Source organism: Equus caballus, chromosome 4, assembly GCF_041296265.1.
Source record: "Equus caballus isolate H_3958 breed thoroughbred chromosome 4, TB-T2T, whole genome shotgun sequence".
NCBI classification, from domain to species: domain Eukaryota; kingdom Metazoa; phylum Chordata; class Mammalia; order Perissodactyla; family Equidae; genus Equus; species Equus caballus.
The window spans coordinates 88,167,601-88,185,902 of record NC_091687.1 but is presented as its reverse complement, the minus strand read 5'-3'; the positions used below and the strand labels follow the sequence as shown (position 1 = coordinate 88,185,902).

The following is an 18,302-nucleotide window of genomic DNA, read 5'->3' as shown; positions in this document are numbered from 1 at the left end:
TTTATACAAAAACCTTTATTTACTGTTTATATTTCATCTCCCCATCCCTATCCCCCCATCTGGAACCCAGCCAGCTCCTAAGGCTTCCTGCTGTCTGGTTCTTAAAATTGGGGCCTTGGGGACATGGTTGGGTGTTATGAGAGGTGGGAATCTCCTTGCCCACCAGTTGTGGAAGTTGAAGGAAGCTTTCCTGCCTGGCTGAAGCTCCAGCAGCTTCCCAGGGTAGCCCCTCAAGTTAGAGGATCCATCTCCCACTGGATGTATATGAGGCAGAATTAACATGTGTCTCTTGGAGGCCCAGAGGCTCCCCCTCACTCACTGCTTCTATACCACACCAGGCTCCGATAGCTGAACCAATCTCTCACCTGGAGATGGAGCCCAGCAGCAAAGGGGTGGGGAATGGGAGGGTGGAGAATGCAGCAGTTCTGAGTCCTAATCAACAAACAGGAAACAGGAGGAGGTTGGCCTGGTTGAACTGAAATGGGAAAGGGGAAGGAGGGTGCAGGAGAACACAGGAAGGGTTACTGGCCTGGGGTGGGGCCAGCTGGACACCTGTGAAGAGAGGTTACAGCCCCTATGGGAGTAGGCACTCCCAGCCCCACAACCACCTGGAAGAGGGAGAAGGGAGCCTTATCTCCACTTAGACAAAAGGCTAATGGCACAATGAACACTTTTGGTCTGAGAATGCCAGGAAAGGGCACCCACTGGCACAGAAATGGGCAGCTGGCTCTCATATGCCAGACATGGGGTTGGCTGCCTCCCTGGCCACCACAGCCCACTCTGGGTGCTGTCAACCCTGCCTCTACCATTACTGCCCCACCACAAGCTCCGCATAGCCCATGACCCCACTGGAGACTGATGCTGCCAGCTAGACTCCAGCTGGTGGGGCAGAAATAAGGACCCTGAGCTCCAGGGCCCATCCCTGGGTGAAGCCTACCCGTGGAGATGTCAGGGCTCTTTCCCACAGTCCTGCTGCTGTGAGCCAGACATACAGAACTCTCCTGGGAGGGTACTGGACCCTCAGGTTCTCTGGAAGACAAGTGCCTGGGGAAGCACACTCAGGGAGGGTGAAGAGCCTCGGACAGTATTTGCTCCTCTTTCTTGTCCCAGATCCTGCTCTCCAGGCTCAGAAGTCTGAGTCTGCATCCATGAGCTCTGCCTCCATCAGGTTGGTGCGAGAGTGAATGGGCCCCAGCCCCTGCCGTCGGCCCTGAGCCCAGGCCGTGGGGGCTGGGGCGCTGGGCAGAAACAGATCCTGCAGGGGGCTGGGCTCTGGGCAGAAGGGGTTGGAGACCAGGGTCCAGGCTCCTTGTCGGCAGGATTCCCCAGCTCCCCAGGCGCCTGTGGCCACCAGGCACTTCTGTCGGGGCAGCTGAGGCAGTCGAGGAACGGCACTGGAGGCAGGGGCAGGGGTAGGGTGGTGAAGCTCAGGGGGTGGCACCAGTGGACACACCTCCTTCTTCCTCTTCCTCCGCTTCTTCTTCCGGCCCAGGCGCTTCTCCAGCTCTGGGGAGATCTCAGCCTCCACCAGCCACAGATTGGCTTTTTCCTCTGGGGGCACTGACAGTGGGAGAGAGAACATGAATGAATCTGGGACCCTGGCTCTGTCTACATCACCCCTTCTCTCCTCGGACCCCTACTCTTTGAGCTCTGGGACCCAGAACTCTAGACCTCCAGTGCCTCAACTCCATACTTCAGATCCTCCAGGGCCCTTCCTTCCTCATTCCCTTCTGGCAACTCCAGTCCCAGGAACCTCCAGCCTCTATGCCCCACACCTTCCTACAGAAGCCTGAACCCCATACCTGGAGTTGCCACAGGGGTGACAGACACATCCTGGGGCAGTATGGCTCCTCTCCGAGCCACCATCTTGGTGACATGCTGGGCCCAAGCAGAGGACACATCGGCTGAGGGCTCATTGAGGTCAAAGGCCAAACCCGCTGTGGGAATGGAAAGAAAGGATAAGGAACTGTGACTGCCTGCTCCCTTGTGGTGACCACTCCTCCCTTATCAGCACCATTCACCTTCCCCCCAGCTGATGGCACTTGACTTAGCATAGAAAGCCCGCCTGGTAATCACAGTGACCTCTACCCGTTCCCAGTCTGAAGAGAGGGGCCCCACTAGAGCCAGAAATCCAGTCCCTGGAACCTGACTTCCTCTAGCCCAGGGAGAACAACTCCGAAGACAGGAGAAGGAGGACAGGGAGATGAACCTTGGGAACCAAAGCAGCAGCAAGCAGACCCAGGGACAGAAACAGAGGGGACTGGAGAAGAACAAGTGTGTGAGCGAGAGGAGGCGGCGCCTTATTCCTCGCAGCCTTCCAAACAGTCCACAGGTCCACACCAGCCTGGGAGGGAATGGGGCCCAGGGGCTAAGTGGGTGTTAAGCGGCTCTGGTGGAGGAAAGGGGCCGAAGCTCACCCACAGGCCCGTCGTGGGAGACAGTGTGCATGCTGAAGGAGAGCTCCTGGCCCGGGTTCTGCAGCAGCTCACGCCGCTTGGAGAAGGCCTTGGCAATCATCTTGCTCTTCTTGATCCGTTTGGGCTCGTCATCGCTCTGACCGGTTAACCTGAGAGCAGAAAGGGTGGGGGAGGGGGAGTGGAGGAGCAGCTGCTTCTCATCAAATCTTGTGAAAGACCAGTGAATCCATTCCGTCCAGGAAGGAGCCTCCAGAGGACCTCAAGTCCCTCAAGAACTCTGAGGAGTAGAGGCCTTCTCTGCAAAGAAGGGGGCCTAGAATGCAGGGCTTCTGTGTGCCCAGTTCTCAAATCACTCCACTCTTAGAAGATGCTGGTGGCTGGCTCACCACTTGGCCAGTCCTCCCAATGACAGGAGGTGTCACCAGGGGGCAGTGGTGAGCCACGGAAAAGGCAGCTTTAGGCGGCTTAGTGCAGGCCCTTAGAAATCACACCTGCTCAAGGCTGTGCTGGGAGATGTGAGACCAGACAAAGACTAAAGTCAGGATGCAGTGGCGGAGAAGAGCAAGGCAGCAGAGTCTGGATAGGCTGGCTGCCGACCCCACCTGCACCAAGTGCGCCTCCAGATGAGCAGCGTGGCCTTCGTCCAGACCCAGGTGCTCATGGCAATGCCGGTTCCAAACATGGCAAACAAGTTGATCTTCTCCACCAGGAGGCTAGGGCGATTCTTGATCTCACAGTCAGGGATGGGCTTCTTGGTGGGCAGCCCGATGGTCACATTGGCCTGGCACCTATGGTGAGGGGTAGGAGACAGGTGAGGCTTTCTGGGTCTTCTGGGTAGGTACCCAGATAATCCAAAGACTTTTGAAAGAGCTAAGCCCCACAGCACTGATTCGCAACCCTGGGTGCTCATTAGAGTCACCAGGGATCTTTTAATAACTACTGATGTCTAGGCTGCACCCTAGATAATTAAGTCAAATCCCTAGGGAAGGGACTCGGGCATTGGTGTGGTTAAAGCTTCCCACACTGGAAGCTGGAGCCTTTAAGAAAGAGTCTGAAGCAGTCAGGATGTGGCCTGGTGTCCATTTTAAGGAGCATTTTAACTGCTATTCCTGCTGTCGTAGGTGCTGCCCTTCTTTCAGCAGCTGAGGTGCCTTACTGTCTCAGATACATCCTCATCGTGACACAAAAAAGCACAGGCAAGGCCAACAAGCACCAACAGGTTGTTAACCTGTTGTAGGGGGGCAAATACTCCTGTGCGGGGATTTATAAGAAGCTCTGCAAAAGAGCGCAGGAGAAGCAGGGAGCAACTTGTGTGGCCAACACAGTTGGTCAGAAAAGCCAAAAGACGCGTTGGCTTCTTAACAGTTACAAACGCACCAGCCAGACAGCCACCAGGGTGAGAGGGAAGGGCGGAGGTGAGCAGGGACTTGAGGGCTGTTTGCCATATCTGCAAATTATAGAGCAACTGAAGTCTTAAGCGCCCAGAGCAAGACCGGCAGGTTCACCTGCCGTGTGAGGCAGGGACTTGGCAGACCTCTGCTGGAGAGCAGAGGAGGGCCGTCTCTGCAGTCCTGGCTCCCGCTCCCGCCACCGCCATCCCCAGCCCCCCACTCACAACACGTAGTCCCGGAAGCTGCGTTCCCACTCAGCCTGGTTGAAGAAATCGTAGAAGTGGCAGCTGAAGGTGATGAGCACAAAGCCAAAGGCCAGGAAGCCAAAAATGCCTGTGGAGGGACAGGAGTGGGACAGGGCATTACCCAGTGTGGTAGCAGTAGTAGGGAAGGAGGTGTTTGCCCCACTTGGGCTGGAAAGACAGCTGAGTCTGGGGTGAATTCGTGCTGGGCTCAGTTCAAGAACTGTATTCTCCAAAATTAGGAAAGGTTTGGAAGGCATTTGAGGCAAGTGTGGAAGGGCCCCAGTGGGAGGGAAGTGGGCATGAGGAAGCATTCTTGGCATGAATTTGAATTCTTCCATCTGAGAATGCCCCCTTCTTTTGAGCTGCTATTACCATGACTATCACCACCACCACCACACACACACACACGCAGCCTTGTCTTGTCCCCATGGCTGGTAACTTGTCTCATGACTTACTGCATCCTCTAAGACCCTTTCCAGGAGGGTGCAGTGTTGGACTGGCCAGTACCTCAGGCCAAAGGTCCCACGGCCACTCACCGAGCCGCAGCATGGTCTCGTTGATCTTGCTGGCAGCCTTCTCACTCAGCAGCCCAGGGTGGTTGCTCTTGATGGAGAACAGAGTCATGACTCCTGAACAGAAGAGAGACTCAGACATAAGTGGGGGCAGGCCACTCTCCTGGGAGGGATGGGTGTGTGGTAGGGGAGGGTCCCACGGCCCTAGAGTCTCAGGTCTGAGACGTGAACTATCGGTGCTGATTTAAAACTTGGGGAACTGGAGACCCTGGAGAAATGGAGTGCAGTTGGTGGCAGATGTGCTGTGGACTGGAAGACCAGGGCAGGGTGCCGACAGACAGTAGAGAAGAGAAGCACCTTGGTCTTGGCCTGGCTGCCCCTAAGTAAGGCAGCCAGGTCAAAGCTGTGCTGGCAAAGCTGGGAAAGGCAAAAAAACAGATTTGAGAACAGCACTGCCCAACAGAAATACTGTGAGCCACATCCATTATCTCAAGTTTTCTAGTAGCCACATTAAAAAAGCAAAAGCACACAAGTGAAACTAATTTCAATATATTTTATAAGCAGCATATCATTATTTATTATCATTTCAACATGTGATCCATATAACAAATTATTAATGAGATAGTTCCCTTTTTTTGTGCTAAGCCTGGAAGGCAGTGTGTGTTTTACACTTACGACACATCTTAATCTGGACTAGTTTCAACACATGTGGCTGGTGGCTACCGTTCAGGACAGCACAGATACAAAACATAAATCAGAGGCCCAGACACTGCCTCTGGGGCAAAGAGGAAAAAGAGGTGGGCTGAACAGAAGGCTGACAGTGCCGGGGGAGGAAACTGACACCTACAAAGAAAACTCAACAAGAATGAGCTAAGAAGAGAGAGAGACTTATTGTGGAGGTGGCATATTGAGACAGGGAAATTAGGAAACAGAATCTGTGCGTGTTGTGAAAACTGCGTGCGTGTGTTGTGGTCAGGAAGGAGATGAGAACCCAAGCTCCAAAAGACTGAGAGCATATATAAATTCAGGGTGCATACACACGACTGAAGGCCCTCAGCTGGTCCATCTGGACGGGGTAGATTACTCAGGGTGTTCACCAGAACAGTGCATCTGGCCAAGGGCTGAGCAGAGGCTGGAACTCAGCCCAAGCTCCACTCAACAAGCCAGGAGCCCTGGCACGAGACTCTGGAGAAAGGGGTGCATTTTCCTGGCCAGCACAAAGGAGCTGTCCCACACCAAGTGCCCATGGTGCTGTGTCTGCCTAGAAGGGCACCTTCCACTTTGCACGAAGGCCTGTGTGAGCCAGCTGAGGTCCCACTGCAAAGGCAGCAGAGCTGGCAGCCCCTAGCCCCTACTTACACAGAGCAGGTGCTCAGCACATTTTGTTGCCCGACCGGTCCTAGCCTGGTCCTCACTCACCTCGGATGAGGAAGTAACCTCCCACAATGAGCACCAGGCCAATTGGTGCCAGCACGAAGCCAGCACGGTATCGGTAGTTCTTATAGCCCACAAAACAGATGCCACTCACAGAGTCCCCATCCACCTGCAGCAGGAAGGGGTGGGAGGGACAGAGTTGGTCACTGGTCCCCTCACCTAAGCCCACTCCACTCAGGTCCTCAGCCCCCTACCAATAACTATACCTGGGCCACGGCGAGGATTGCCACAGTGAGGACAAAGGGGAGTGACCACGTGAGGAGGTGGAAGTAGGAGGTCTTGCCCGAGAGAGGTTGGTAGGTGGTGCCCAGGGCTTTGAAGGAGGTGTGCCAGGCATAGGTGAGGACCACAAACCAGACGACGCCAGCCATCAGGGCGTAGTACACAATGACAAAGATGATGACGCAGGACAGGGTCTCATTGGAGCTGCGCAGACAGGTGAGGTGTCACTTGGGGAGGTCATTCTGTGCTCCCTCAATCAGGTCTCTCCACCCTGTCCCCAGACCCTTGGCTTCTAGGGTCTGGAGGTTCCCTAGGAGAAAGGGCTTGGAGACAGGACTCAGGTCAGCTTTGAAGAGGATATAGAAGACGCCCCTTTGAACAGATGCAAACAATCAAGGTCCTAACCCTGGAGACCTTGGGTGTAACAAGGCAGAGCTGAATCCTACACTGAAGGCTCAGTTTCAAGCTCAGCCTGTCCCTTTTGTGTAAACACACATTTCAGCCTTCCTCCCCTCACCCTCACCTCTGGGTCCCCAAGACACCTACGTGGGCTCCCCAAGCCTCATGGTGCCATCTGCACGGCAGACGATCTCCCGGCGGGCACCATCCATGAACTGGGCCAGCCAGCCAATGCTGCCCACAAAGAAACACGCATTGACGTAGAAGAGAATAACAGCAGGGTAGCGATTTGAATTCCGCCAGTCGGCTACAAATGTGGCCTAGAAGAGAGATGTGGGGCCCATTCTATGAGATTAGGGTTATTCTGCTGCTGCAGACACCCCATCTGAACCCCAGAACCCTCTTATCACAACCCTTCCTGGGGACCCCCACCAAGTCTTCCTCTCCCCATCTCCGTCTCTGCTCCCAGAGCCCAGGCTTTCTCACTGACAGTCCGAGTCCCTTCCTACTCTACGGGCTGAGTGTCCTGGGTCCCCCCTCTCCCCTGACCCCTCCACCCACGGGCCTGCCCTCAGCTGACCAAGGTGAAGAGTGTGCAGAGGCCCGTGACGGCCCCGAAGGCCGCGATGTAGCTGTGCATGTCCTGGTGCTCAGCCTCAGTGAAGAGCGGGTTCTGGCACTGGATCCCGCAGCCCTCCACGTCCTCGTACCAGCTCTTGGGGTTGTCGGTCCGAACCAAGGGAGCCTCACACTGGCCCGAACTGTTGAACTTGATGTTCTGCACCTCATTCTGGCATGGGGGGAGGGAAGAAGACAGTGCAAAAGGGAGCAGGCTGGTCAGGGCGACCTGTGGTTTAATAAGGGGCGCAGGGATAGCAGGGCAGAGTGGCTGAGAGCACAGGAGCTGCAGACGACCTTCCAGGATTTGAATCCCAGCCTGGCCACTCAGCGGCTATGCAGCCTGGGGCAAATGATTTGACCTCTCTGTTACCTCAGTTTCCCCATCTGTGAGATAGCAGTACCTACTTCATGGTGTGGTTTAAGGGTTAAATGAATAACTGGATGTAAAATGCTTGTAATAGTATTTGGCAGGTAGTAAATAATAATAATTAGCATTATTACTATCATTATTACCATTATTATTATTACCATTTATGAGCTCCCCTTCCCAGAACTAGATCACATCCCCGTCTTAATGTCTCTAGCTATTTGACTCCCTAAACACACGATAAACTTCCCGGGGATGGGTTCCTGTCATCCATGACTCCCGTAACTTCCAACATCCAACAAAGAGGGTGCTAAACAATATTTGTTGAACATGAGTTATCTTTTCTAAATAAACAGATACTCCTTGAGAGACTGGCCCAGAGATTGAGCTTCAGTTTGAGTTTGTGGCCTGCTGACCCCATGGCTGCAGACTCGGGGTCTCGCAGAAGAGAAGGCTCTGGACTTCCCTGCCTCCTGCTGGGCCCTGATCTATGTCTGGTCCTGCCCAGCGCAGAGAGCCCGGACCTTGCCCCACAGAGCACTCACCGGGCAGCCCTCAGGGAAGTGGTCGGGGGTGCAACGCAGGAAGTCGGGCCAGCCTCGCTCCCTCTCCACGATGGCACAGGGGCCACGGGTGGCCTGGCAGAGGGTGCGGCTGGGCAGTTCCACCCGGTCGTTCTCACACTTGGGCATGTACACGGCACACAGCAGGGGCTGGATCACCGCCCAGCAGCGGGGGGCATTCCGGAGGCCTGGGGGAATGGCGACAGTGTCGACACATTGCTGTGAAGACTCCTCCTCACTCTGACCTGCAGACACAGCTGTGCCCCCTGTTCCCCAGGCCTAAGGCATCTCTCTTTGCCACACACAGGTCATTACTGCTCAGAGCTGTCAGGCACAGTGTTTCTCAACAGGGCATTTGGACAGGACAAGTCTCCATGCTGTAGGACTGTCCCGTGTATTGCAGGACATTGAGCATCCTTGGACCCTGTCCACTAAATGCCAATAGAACCCCTAAATCATTGTGACAACCAAAAAATGTCCCCTACCCACTACTAAGGGGTGGTGACTGGAAGAGGGCCTAAAGAGGAACTTCAGGGATGCTGGTAATGTTTTTCTTCATCTGGTAATAGTTACACGGATGTATTCACCTTGTGAAAATCAAGCTTACGATCTGTGCACTTTTCTGTATGTATTTATAATTCAACTCAAGTTTTTAAAAAAGAGCCCCCATTTCCAAATGCCCTGCTAGGGAGTGTTAGTGCCTCTGGCTGAGAACTCCAGGTCAATTTACCTTTTACCTTTTCAGGGGCAAGGAGTGCAGTGGGACCCACCCCTCACAGGACCCATGCACTAGAACCAAAGGATGTTTCCCCTTGCTCAGACCCCGCGACCCCTGTTTCTCTTACCAAGCTGAGGTGAGATAGAGAACAGGTGGGAGCTTAAGGAGAGGTAGTCAGGGGAACCAGGTACTCCAAAGCCAGAGGAGGAAACAGGAAATCAGATGGAGAGAAACAGAGGAGGCTCTGTCCAGTGCAGAGGGAGGAAAGGTGTTGTCAGCAAGACAGAAACAGGCAGAGGTGTCCCGGCACCCAGTCCCAGCCCAGGCCTCTCCCCTGCCGCCCCTGCGCCCCTTCTGAATCATCCCCACTTCAGGAACACCCATTTCTCAAACAAGAAGAACAGGAGAAGCTTCTGAGGACATGAGAGCAAACAGGGTGACTCTACACTGCCAGGCTGGAGGTAGTGGGGGCAGGTAATCACTCTTTGTAGGGGCAGGCAATAAATAGGGGGGTAAGGAGCACGGACACTGCAATTAGCCTGCCTGGGTCCAGATCTGGGCTCTACCAGTTCCTGGTTGTGTGATCTTGGGCAAATTACTTCATCTCTATCTCTAGCCTAGGTTTCCTCATCTGTGAAATGGGGATAACAGATCTACCTCATGGAAGGGTTGTGAAGAGTGAGATAGCGCATTAAATGTGCTTAGCACAGAACCTGTCCTAGGAAGCACTCAGGAAATATTAGCTGTTATTGTTACTTATCTGAGGCCCCTGACCACTCATAGCTGTCACTGCGACAGAGCCTACTGCAGGGGTACAGAGCAAGTTCCTGTCACTTAAGCAGCAATATCCTGAAGCACTGGCTCCCAGACCTGACTCAACTCAGAATCACCTGGGGAACCCTTAGCAGTCTACATAGAGGACCCACTCCCAGGGAGGCTGACTAGGGGGGTGTGGGTGGAGAACACAGCAGGGGTTAGAGTAGGAGGGTTTGCCTACGCAGAGGCAGCACCGGGAGTACTTAGGGGCTGTGATAGGATTGTGGTCTTTTTTTTTTTGAGGAAGATTAGCCCTGAGCTAACATCTGCCGCCAATCCTCCACTTTTTGCTGAGGAAGACTGGCCCCGAGCTAACATCCGTGCCCATCTTCCTCTACTTTATATGTGGGATGCCCACAACAGCATGGCTCAATAAGCAGTGCCATGTCCGCAACGGGATCTGAACCGGCGAACCCCAGGTTGCCAAAACTGAATGTGCAAACTTAACTGCTGCGCCACTGGGCAGCCCACGGTTGTTGTCTATCTTGAGTGTAGTGGCTGGTTACACTACCCCATGCATCTGTCTAAACTCACAGAACTGTACAACAAAGAAACAGTGAATTTTATTGGATGTTTATTAAACAATATATTTAAAATGGGAGGGAAGCTCCCTAGAGGGAAATGTAATCTAGAGGAGCAGCAGGCAGTTAATTAATAAAAATTTTGTACTATTTTCTGGATTTTGCGAATTTTTTTTGTGTTAATTATCAGCTTTTAAAACTATGCAATTTGTTGTTTTTCTTTTTTTAAATCATTTTAAGTATTGTTTCATACTTTAAAAATAAACTCTCCACGGAAAAGATATATTCTTAAATAAATCTTCAATGACAATTGAGGAACCATCTAGGGAAAAAATAAGTTGGATCCTTACCCCATTTTTCTTACATAAAAACAAATTTCAGACAAATCAAAAATAACTACAGTATTTTTAAACATTAAAGTACAGGTGAAAAGATGGGAAATGGTTTTTTAAACCTTGGAGCGGAGAAGACCTTTTGACATATGATACAAAACCCAAAAGCTATGAGATAAAAGATTTAAAGAAAAGACCTCAGAAAAATAAATTCAGCAGGGTAAAAAACAAAATCATAAGAAAAGAAACACACTGAGAAAATATGTTTCCGATATATATCACAAGTAAAAAGCTAATTTCCTTATATGCATAAAGCTCTTCCACATCAAGAAGGAATTCATAATCCTATAGAAAAATGGGCAAAAGACAAACAGAACAGATCATAGAAAATACAAACGGCCTTTAAACACATAAAGAGATGTTCAATCTCACTCTTAATAAAATAAATGTGAAAAAAAAACTAAACTGAGATATAATTTTTTACCCTTTAGAGTGATAAAGATCAAAACATTTGAAAATGCTATATTGTGAGAGTGTGGGGGAAAGTGGCACTTTTATATATTGTTGGTAGGGAGAAAAGTTAGGAAGCACTTGTGGAGGCTATCTGGCATTATCTATCAAAATTTTATACTACCAATTCCACTTCACATGTTCACAAAGATAATATAAGATTATTCATTGCAGCATTGTTTGTAATAGCAAAAGAGTAGAAACAGCCTGAATGCATATCCATCAATAGGAGACCAGCTAAATAAAATATCATACATCAATATAAAAGGACACTATTCAAGGTTGAACGATTTGCACTGAAATGGAACTATCTCCAATACATCTTTCTTTTTTTTTGAGGAAGATTAGCCCTGAGCTAACATCTGTGCCAGTCTTCCTCTATTTTATAGGTGGGTTGCCACCACAACATGGCTGACAAGCGGTATAGGTCCACACCTGGGATCCAAACCTGCAAACCCAGGCTGCCGAAGTGGAGCAGGCCAAGCTTAACCACTACACCACAGGGCTGACCCCCTGGCAAAAATTTTAAAGGCTGACAATACCAAGTGTCAGGAATCATATGGAACAATAGTGACTCTTCTACAGCGCTAATGGGAATATAAATCGGCACAATCACTTTGAATAACTGTTTGGTATTATCTAGTAAAGCTGAAGGTATGCATGCTGAACGTAGCCCCATGATCTGGCAATTCCACTCCTCTAAGTACGTGCCTAGAGAAACTTGACCCAGATGCACCAGGATATACATAAAAGAATTCTCACAGCAGTGTTATTCACAGTGGCCAACAACTGGAGACAACTTAAATGTTTAACAACAACAAAATGGATAAATAAATTGTGATATATTCATACAATGGAATACTATTCAGCAATGAAAAAAGTGAACTGCAATAACATGGATGAATCTTACAAAATGATGTAGAGTAAAAGAGGCAAGACAGGGGCTGGCCCGGTGGCACAGCGGTTAAGTTCACACGTTCTGCTTCAGCGGCCTGGGGTTTGCTGGTTCGGATCCTGGGTGCGGACATGGCACTGCTTGGGAAGCCACGCTGTGGCAGGTGTCCCACATATAAAGTAGAGGAAGATGGGCACGGACGTTAGCTCAGGGCCAGTCTTCCTCAGCAAAAAGAGGAGGATTGGCGGCAGATGTTAGCTCAGGGCTAATCTTCCTCAAAAAAAAAAAAAAAGGCAAGACATAAAAGAATACACAGCACAATTCGATTTGTATAAAGTTCAAAGACATGCAAAACTGAAATACACTGTTTAGGGATTCCAAAACTAGACGATAAAACTATAGAGGAAAAGAGAAATGATTATCAAAAACATCAGAGTAGTAGTTACTTCTAGAAGAGGAGGGGGGGATGTGATTGGAACAGACAAAGGGGAGCTTCTGGGGTTAAAAATCTGAAGCAGAAATGAAAACTTGGACCTGTGGGTGTTTTTCTGTATTTTTATACTTTCCCCAGATATATATATTTTTAACTGATTCTGATCATCAGCCAGGTTTGAAAACAGCTCCAAGGAAATTCTTCCTGATCTGCCCCTACAAACAAGCCTCTGTCACCTACAACATCCTTCCTCTCATCTCTCAACTTGATGCCTGAGAAGCAAACGAGAAATTCCTCCCAGCTCCTCCGGCTCTTCTATGGGCTGCCCCCGGCTGGGTGACAGGGCCACATGCCCCTGTACATACACAGAGTACAGCAGTGGTCAAAGAGGCTACGTGCTGGCTCTCAGGGACCTATTTCCTTCGCCAGCCGCAGGCCTTCTTGCCCCATTTACCAACCAGATTTGGCTGAAGGTGGACCACGGCCTGGACACTATGTTTGTCTGGTCAGCTTGGAATGCCAGAGAGGAGACATTTCAAGCTATAATGGGGAAAGATGCTGAGTGCCTGAAGAAGCCCAAGTCCAGAGAGTTGAAAGATATAGGAGAGACCTGAGTTCTATAAAAACCTAGAAATTGGCCCAACCTGAGCTATAAACTTCCTTACTCAATGGTATCCTTCCAAAGCCTCAGCAATCTGGGCAAAGGAAGCACATAGTTGCCACCTCTCTTAAGCAACGCCTATTTCAAGATCCACTAGGAATCTCCACATAGATGTCGAATGAGCACCACTCATTCACTGGCCAAAACTGATCCATGCTGTCTTCCTAAATCTACTCCTCCTCTAACATTCTTTACCCTAGTGAAAGGGAACGGTACCACCTTCCATCCAAACTGAAACCTAGGTCTTCCTGCTGGCTCCTGCCCTCCATCCAACTCAACAGCACATCCTATTGGTTCTAGCTCTGAAACTCTGGGATCTGTCCACTTCCTCCAGCCTGCTACCCCATCCTGACCGCCATTACGTCTCACCTGGACCACCTCACCCATCCCCTAAACAAGCAACCAGGCTCTAGTCTTTCCCTCCTCCCATGGCTTCTTCACCCAGCAACCAAAGAGATCTTTCTAAAATGCAAATATGAATACAGCTGTCCCTTACTTAAAAGCCTTCAATGGCTCCTTATTATCTTCTGGATAACATGCAAACTTATTAATATGGGGAATGAATCCCTCTTTTCTTTTTTTTTAAGATTTTTTAATTTTTCCTTTTTCTCCCCAAAGCCCCCCAGTACATAGTTGTATATATTTTAGTTGTGGGTCCTTCCAGTTGTGGTACGTGGGATGCCGCCTCAGCATAGCCTGATGAGTGGTGCCATGTCCGCGCCCAGGATTCGAACCAGTGAAACCCTGGGCCACTGAAGTAAAGTGCGCGAACTTAACCACTCGGCCACCGGGCCAGCCCCTCCCTTTATTTTCTAATTCTGTAGGTCTTATCTCTTATAATTCTATTCCTCACACACTTTGATCCAGCTCTATTGAAATTCTTATACCTCTTTAAAAAAAGTACCAAGCCTTCTCACCTCTACACGTTTGTGCATGCTATTTCCTCTTCCTATCCCTTCCCACCCAACCCTTCCTTGGCCCAGGTACTTCCAACTTATTTCTCAGGTCATGGATTAAATGTCAGTTCCTCTGGGGGTCTTCCTCGGTTCACTAAAGTCCTTTGTGTTCCTTCAGCACACTACTATCTCACTATACCCTTCACAAGTATTGCTAAAGCCTGTTTAATTGTCTGTCTTATCACTGATGGCAGGGGTCATGTCTATATTCTTCATTTTTTTTTTATCCCCAAAGCCTCAGTACATAGTTGTATATTCTAGTTGCAGGTCATTCTAGTTCTTCTATGTGGGATGCCACCCCAGCATGGCTTGATGAGCAGTGCATAGGTCCATGCCCAGGATCCAAACCAGCGAACCCCTGGCCACTGAAGCAGAGTGTGTGAACCTAACCACTTGGCCACGAACCAGCCCCTGTATTCTTCATCTTTATATGCCCCAGAACCTGATCCAGGATGACACGTAGCAAGCACCCAATACCTAACTGAATGAGTGAGTGGATGGCTGTGTACTCAGAACTCTGGAGCTTTAAAGAAAAGTGAAGAGCAAGTCTGTACCTTCAAAAGTTTACGGATGAAGACAACCTAGATCACCTTCACCCTTTACCCACAAACACATCTCCAAGAGAGGCCGGCCCCTGGAGTAGTGGTTAAAGTTCGCCTGCTCCACTTTGGCAGCCTGAAGTTCGCAGGCTGGATCCCCGAGCGTACCTACACACCACTCATCAAGACATGCTGTGGTGGAGTCCCATATACAAAAAAATAGAGGAAGACTGGCACAGATGTTAGCTTAGGGCTGATTTTTTTCACCAAAAAAAACCAAAAAACAAAAAACATCTCCAAGAGCCAGGTGACACCGACCATGTCTAATGCCAAATCAAGACCATTTAACTCAGGACAGGACAAATCACTAGCCAGAGGCTCCCAGCTGAAGGCCCGTCTGTGAGTCTCACACTTGGCTTCCATTCACTCTACCCTACCCACCCACTGACCCAGCTCCCACCAACACCTGCTTTCGGCCCTACCTCATAGAACATCTGGGAGAAAGACCCACAGCAGAGAGAGAACAATCTGAACACACACGGGAATGGGATTGAGCTGAGGGATGATGAGCGGTGGCAGAGAAAAGCTCAGGGTGAACTAAGGACCTGGGCTCAGCGCTGGCGCCTCTGCAGGACCTTGCCCCACCAAAGGCACAGCTAGTGAGGTTTGAACTTGCACAGCCAGCAGATGGTTCTAACTCCTAAACTCTCCTGCCAAAACGACTTCTGCATGCTCAGCAGCTGCTCCCAGGAGTACAGGCTGGAACGAGGTTCGTACCCTTCCTCCTTGATTTGATGGCAACTACAGAAGGGCAGCACCACACAGGCATTTCACTTACGAGGATTCAACCATGGGCCCCCAATAAATAAATAAATAAATAGAGAAAGAGAGAGAGAGACAGAGAGACAGAGAGAGAGAGACTATCCTCGCATAGCGTGAGCAACTCTGTGGGGAGAAGTGGGTGAGATTCTAGCGCTGAGAGATTTGGATTTTCCATATAGCTGGCTCCTAAGTGCAAACTGAAGCCTTGCTTCAGGTAGTACTCAAAGAAATCTTATTTATACCTGTCTTTTGTGTTCCTTTTTTTATTCTTTTTGTCCTCTGCTCTTTTGCATTTATGTAACTTTAGAGACTAAAATTATATTTTCTATGTGTACCTCCTTATATTCTGTACATTACTAAATGTTACACATTTATACAAACATATTACCATAAAAAGAGCACACATGCAAAGTCAGATAGACCTTATGTTATGGTAATTTATGGATTTTTCAAAGCTACCGCTGATTACACATGGTTTCTGCCTATGTGCTGACTTTAGAACCTGATACCCACAAAGGATGTAGCTCCACCATGGGTACCATCCTCCAAATTCTTTCCTCTGGCAGCTGCACCAAGCCAGGAACAGTATCGCTGGCTTTGTCCTACATCCGGCAACGGCTCTGAGAACTCTAGTGGCCAAGTTGACGATGACAGACAGCCTACATACACTCCCCCATCAGATCTTCACCAGCCCCCTGGGCAGAACTGGGATGTGGGGCACTGGAGGCCTGTCAACAGAAGCAGCCAATCTGCTCCTGGCTTTTGATTTCATTTTATTTTTCAAGGACAGTTTTGGAATCAAACTGGCTAGAAGGGATGACAAGGCCAGTTCCCTTCCCCAGCCCCGTCAGGCCAAGAGAGTGACAGGTGGAGAGTGAATCCACTCCACACTGCTAAGGAAGGCCCTGTTTGGGTTCAGTCTGCAGTTTTAAGGCCCAGCCATGATGCCACTTTGAGGAGAGAGCTCTGGGACTTCGAACCACCTTGGGAGTATCCACAGGCTCTCAACATCCCACACTTAAGGGTCCTTCCACAGCCCTAAGGCTGAGGATCTAAACTTCCAAAGAACACATAAGTTATCATTGGAATAGTCTCATTTCTTCACAACCTCAGACAAGGATCAGAGTCCCCATTTTTCAGATGAGGAAACTGTGAAATCTCACGTAAAAGCAAGACAAGATCACAGTTCTCTGGACTTCCTGTCTCCCAAAACAAGACTTCTGGAACTTTCTGGTTACCTTTAATTACTCATCACCAGGTTTCTTTTTTTCCATAAATTTCACTCAATTCTTTCCCCCCACCCTCTCCTTAATGTCTAAATCTTCTACCCCCATCTTTCCCTTTTTGCTCTCCAACTCGATTTCCCGGTCTCTTCTCCGAGGTATAATCACCTCCTTGAATCCCGGAGGTCTCCGGTTCCAGAGTGGCACTTAGGTGGAGCAGCTCCTCTTCTTAAAAAAATGTCCTTTTCTGGCCCCTTTCTCTCGGGACGCTCATTCCCCCTCATCCTTTGCTCACCCACTCTGCTCAGGTCCTTTGTGACTGGCTTCCTCAATTTCCTCGCCCTTCGCCCCTCATCACCGAGGGTCCCATCTTGCACACAGCCTGCCCCAATGTTTCAGACTCTTTTTCTCTAACTCTCCCGGGTGCAGTTCCCGCCTTCTCCAAAGCTCAGGCCTGAGCCTGTTCTTTCCGAGAGTCCCCACATCCCAGGACTGCAGCCCCCCGTCTCCGGCTCCCGAGCGCTTACCCGACCAGAGCACGAGCTTGCCGTGCGCTTCCTCCTGGGAGTCCGAGTCCCCGGCCAGCAGCGTGGAGGTGGCCGCGTAGGGTAGCGCCGAGCCCAGGCACACGTTGTAGCGCAGCGGCTCGCAGGGGGCGGCCCGGCCGCAGTGGCTCAGCAACGGCGGAGGGCCGGTCACGGCCGCGCTCCTTCTCGCGCTCCCGCCCGCGCTGCGCGGCCCAGGCCCCGTCGCGTTCCCGCTCAAGGCCGCCCCCCGGCCCGGGCCCCCCAGCAGCAACAGCAGCAGCCCCAGGAGCTGGAGCTCCGGCCCCCGTGCGAGGCGGGCAGCGGCCATGGCCAAACCCGCCAACTCAGCAGAAGCCCCGGCGCCCCCGCCCGCTCCCCCGAGCCCCTCGGCCCCGCGCGCAACCCTTGGGGCCGCGGAGGCGGCTCAGGCGACCTGTGCGCCCCGCGAGTCCGGTGCCGGGCTCCCCCGGACGCTCCGCGCGTCCTGGGCCCTCGGCGCCCAACTTCGCAAACTTTGGAACCCGGAGCCCATGTTGCGCGGCAGAGGGCCTGGCCGGGATGCACAACTCCCTACCCCCTCGCCTGGCGATCCAAGTAGTCTTCAGCCCTGGGAGCCTCCTGGGCCCCCAATCTCCAGCCCCATTCTCTCTCCCACCATGAAAACCACCTCCCGGCCCCGGGATGGAGGCCAGGCGCAGGCCAGGGTGCGGGACTGTCTCTGGCTCCGCCCGCGCGCCAGCCCGCGGCCCAGAAGCCACCTTCGCCCCAGCGCGCCGCAGCCCCCCGGCTTCTCCCCGCCGACTACCCAGCTCCTTTGTTGCTCTAGCTCGTTCGGCTCTCTGGAATGCACGGGCCTCGCCGAGCCAAGCCCGGCCCCCCCTCCGCCACGGCTGGGGGAGGGACTGGCCGAGGGAGGGAAGAGGAGGGGAGGGGATGCGAGAGAGGAGGAGCGCGAGCTTCAGCGTCCTGGCGCCCGGAGGGCCGCGGTCAGGGGGTTCTGTGACCCCGCTCGCCGTCCGGGGACAAGAGATGGGTGGAAATCGTGGCCCGTAGCTACAATGAAACTCTGTGGGCACCTTGATTGGCCTGAGGATCGTTCGACTCGGTCGTGTGCATGCAGTGGACTCTTCTGGTTTACGGTGGGAGAGAGAGGGGGTGCTGAAGTCAGCGGAAGCATC

The 18,302-nt window shown here is 51.5% G+C and overlaps 1 protein-coding gene across 2 annotated transcripts; it reads right to left on the bottom strand.

The window, feature by feature from the left end:
* SMO (smoothened, frizzled class receptor) lies at positions 1–17,913 on the bottom strand. Of its 2 annotated transcripts, none has more exons than XM_023639661.2 (12): positions 17,125–17,913; positions 8,154–8,359; positions 7,201–7,410; positions 6,768–6,940; positions 6,206–6,425; positions 5,985–6,108; positions 4,590–4,682; positions 4,033–4,141; positions 3,020–3,205; positions 2,418–2,566; positions 1,803–1,937; positions 1–1,560 (listed from the first exon to the last, which is right to left on the bottom strand). In XM_023639661.2, the coding sequence occupies exons 1-12, from the start codon at positions 17,450–17,452 to the stop codon at positions 1,127–1,129; spliced, it is 2,367 nt and encodes a 788-aa protein (XP_023495429.1). In that variant the 5' UTR covers positions 17,453–17,913; the 3' UTR covers positions 1–1,126. The 2 variants fall into 2 exon arrangements, with proteins under 2 accessions (XP_023495429.1, XP_023495430.1); XM_023639662.2 differs by lacking the exon at positions 17,125–17,913 and adding an exon at positions 9,017–9,133.
* Positions 17,914–18,302: the final 389 nt, after the last annotated feature.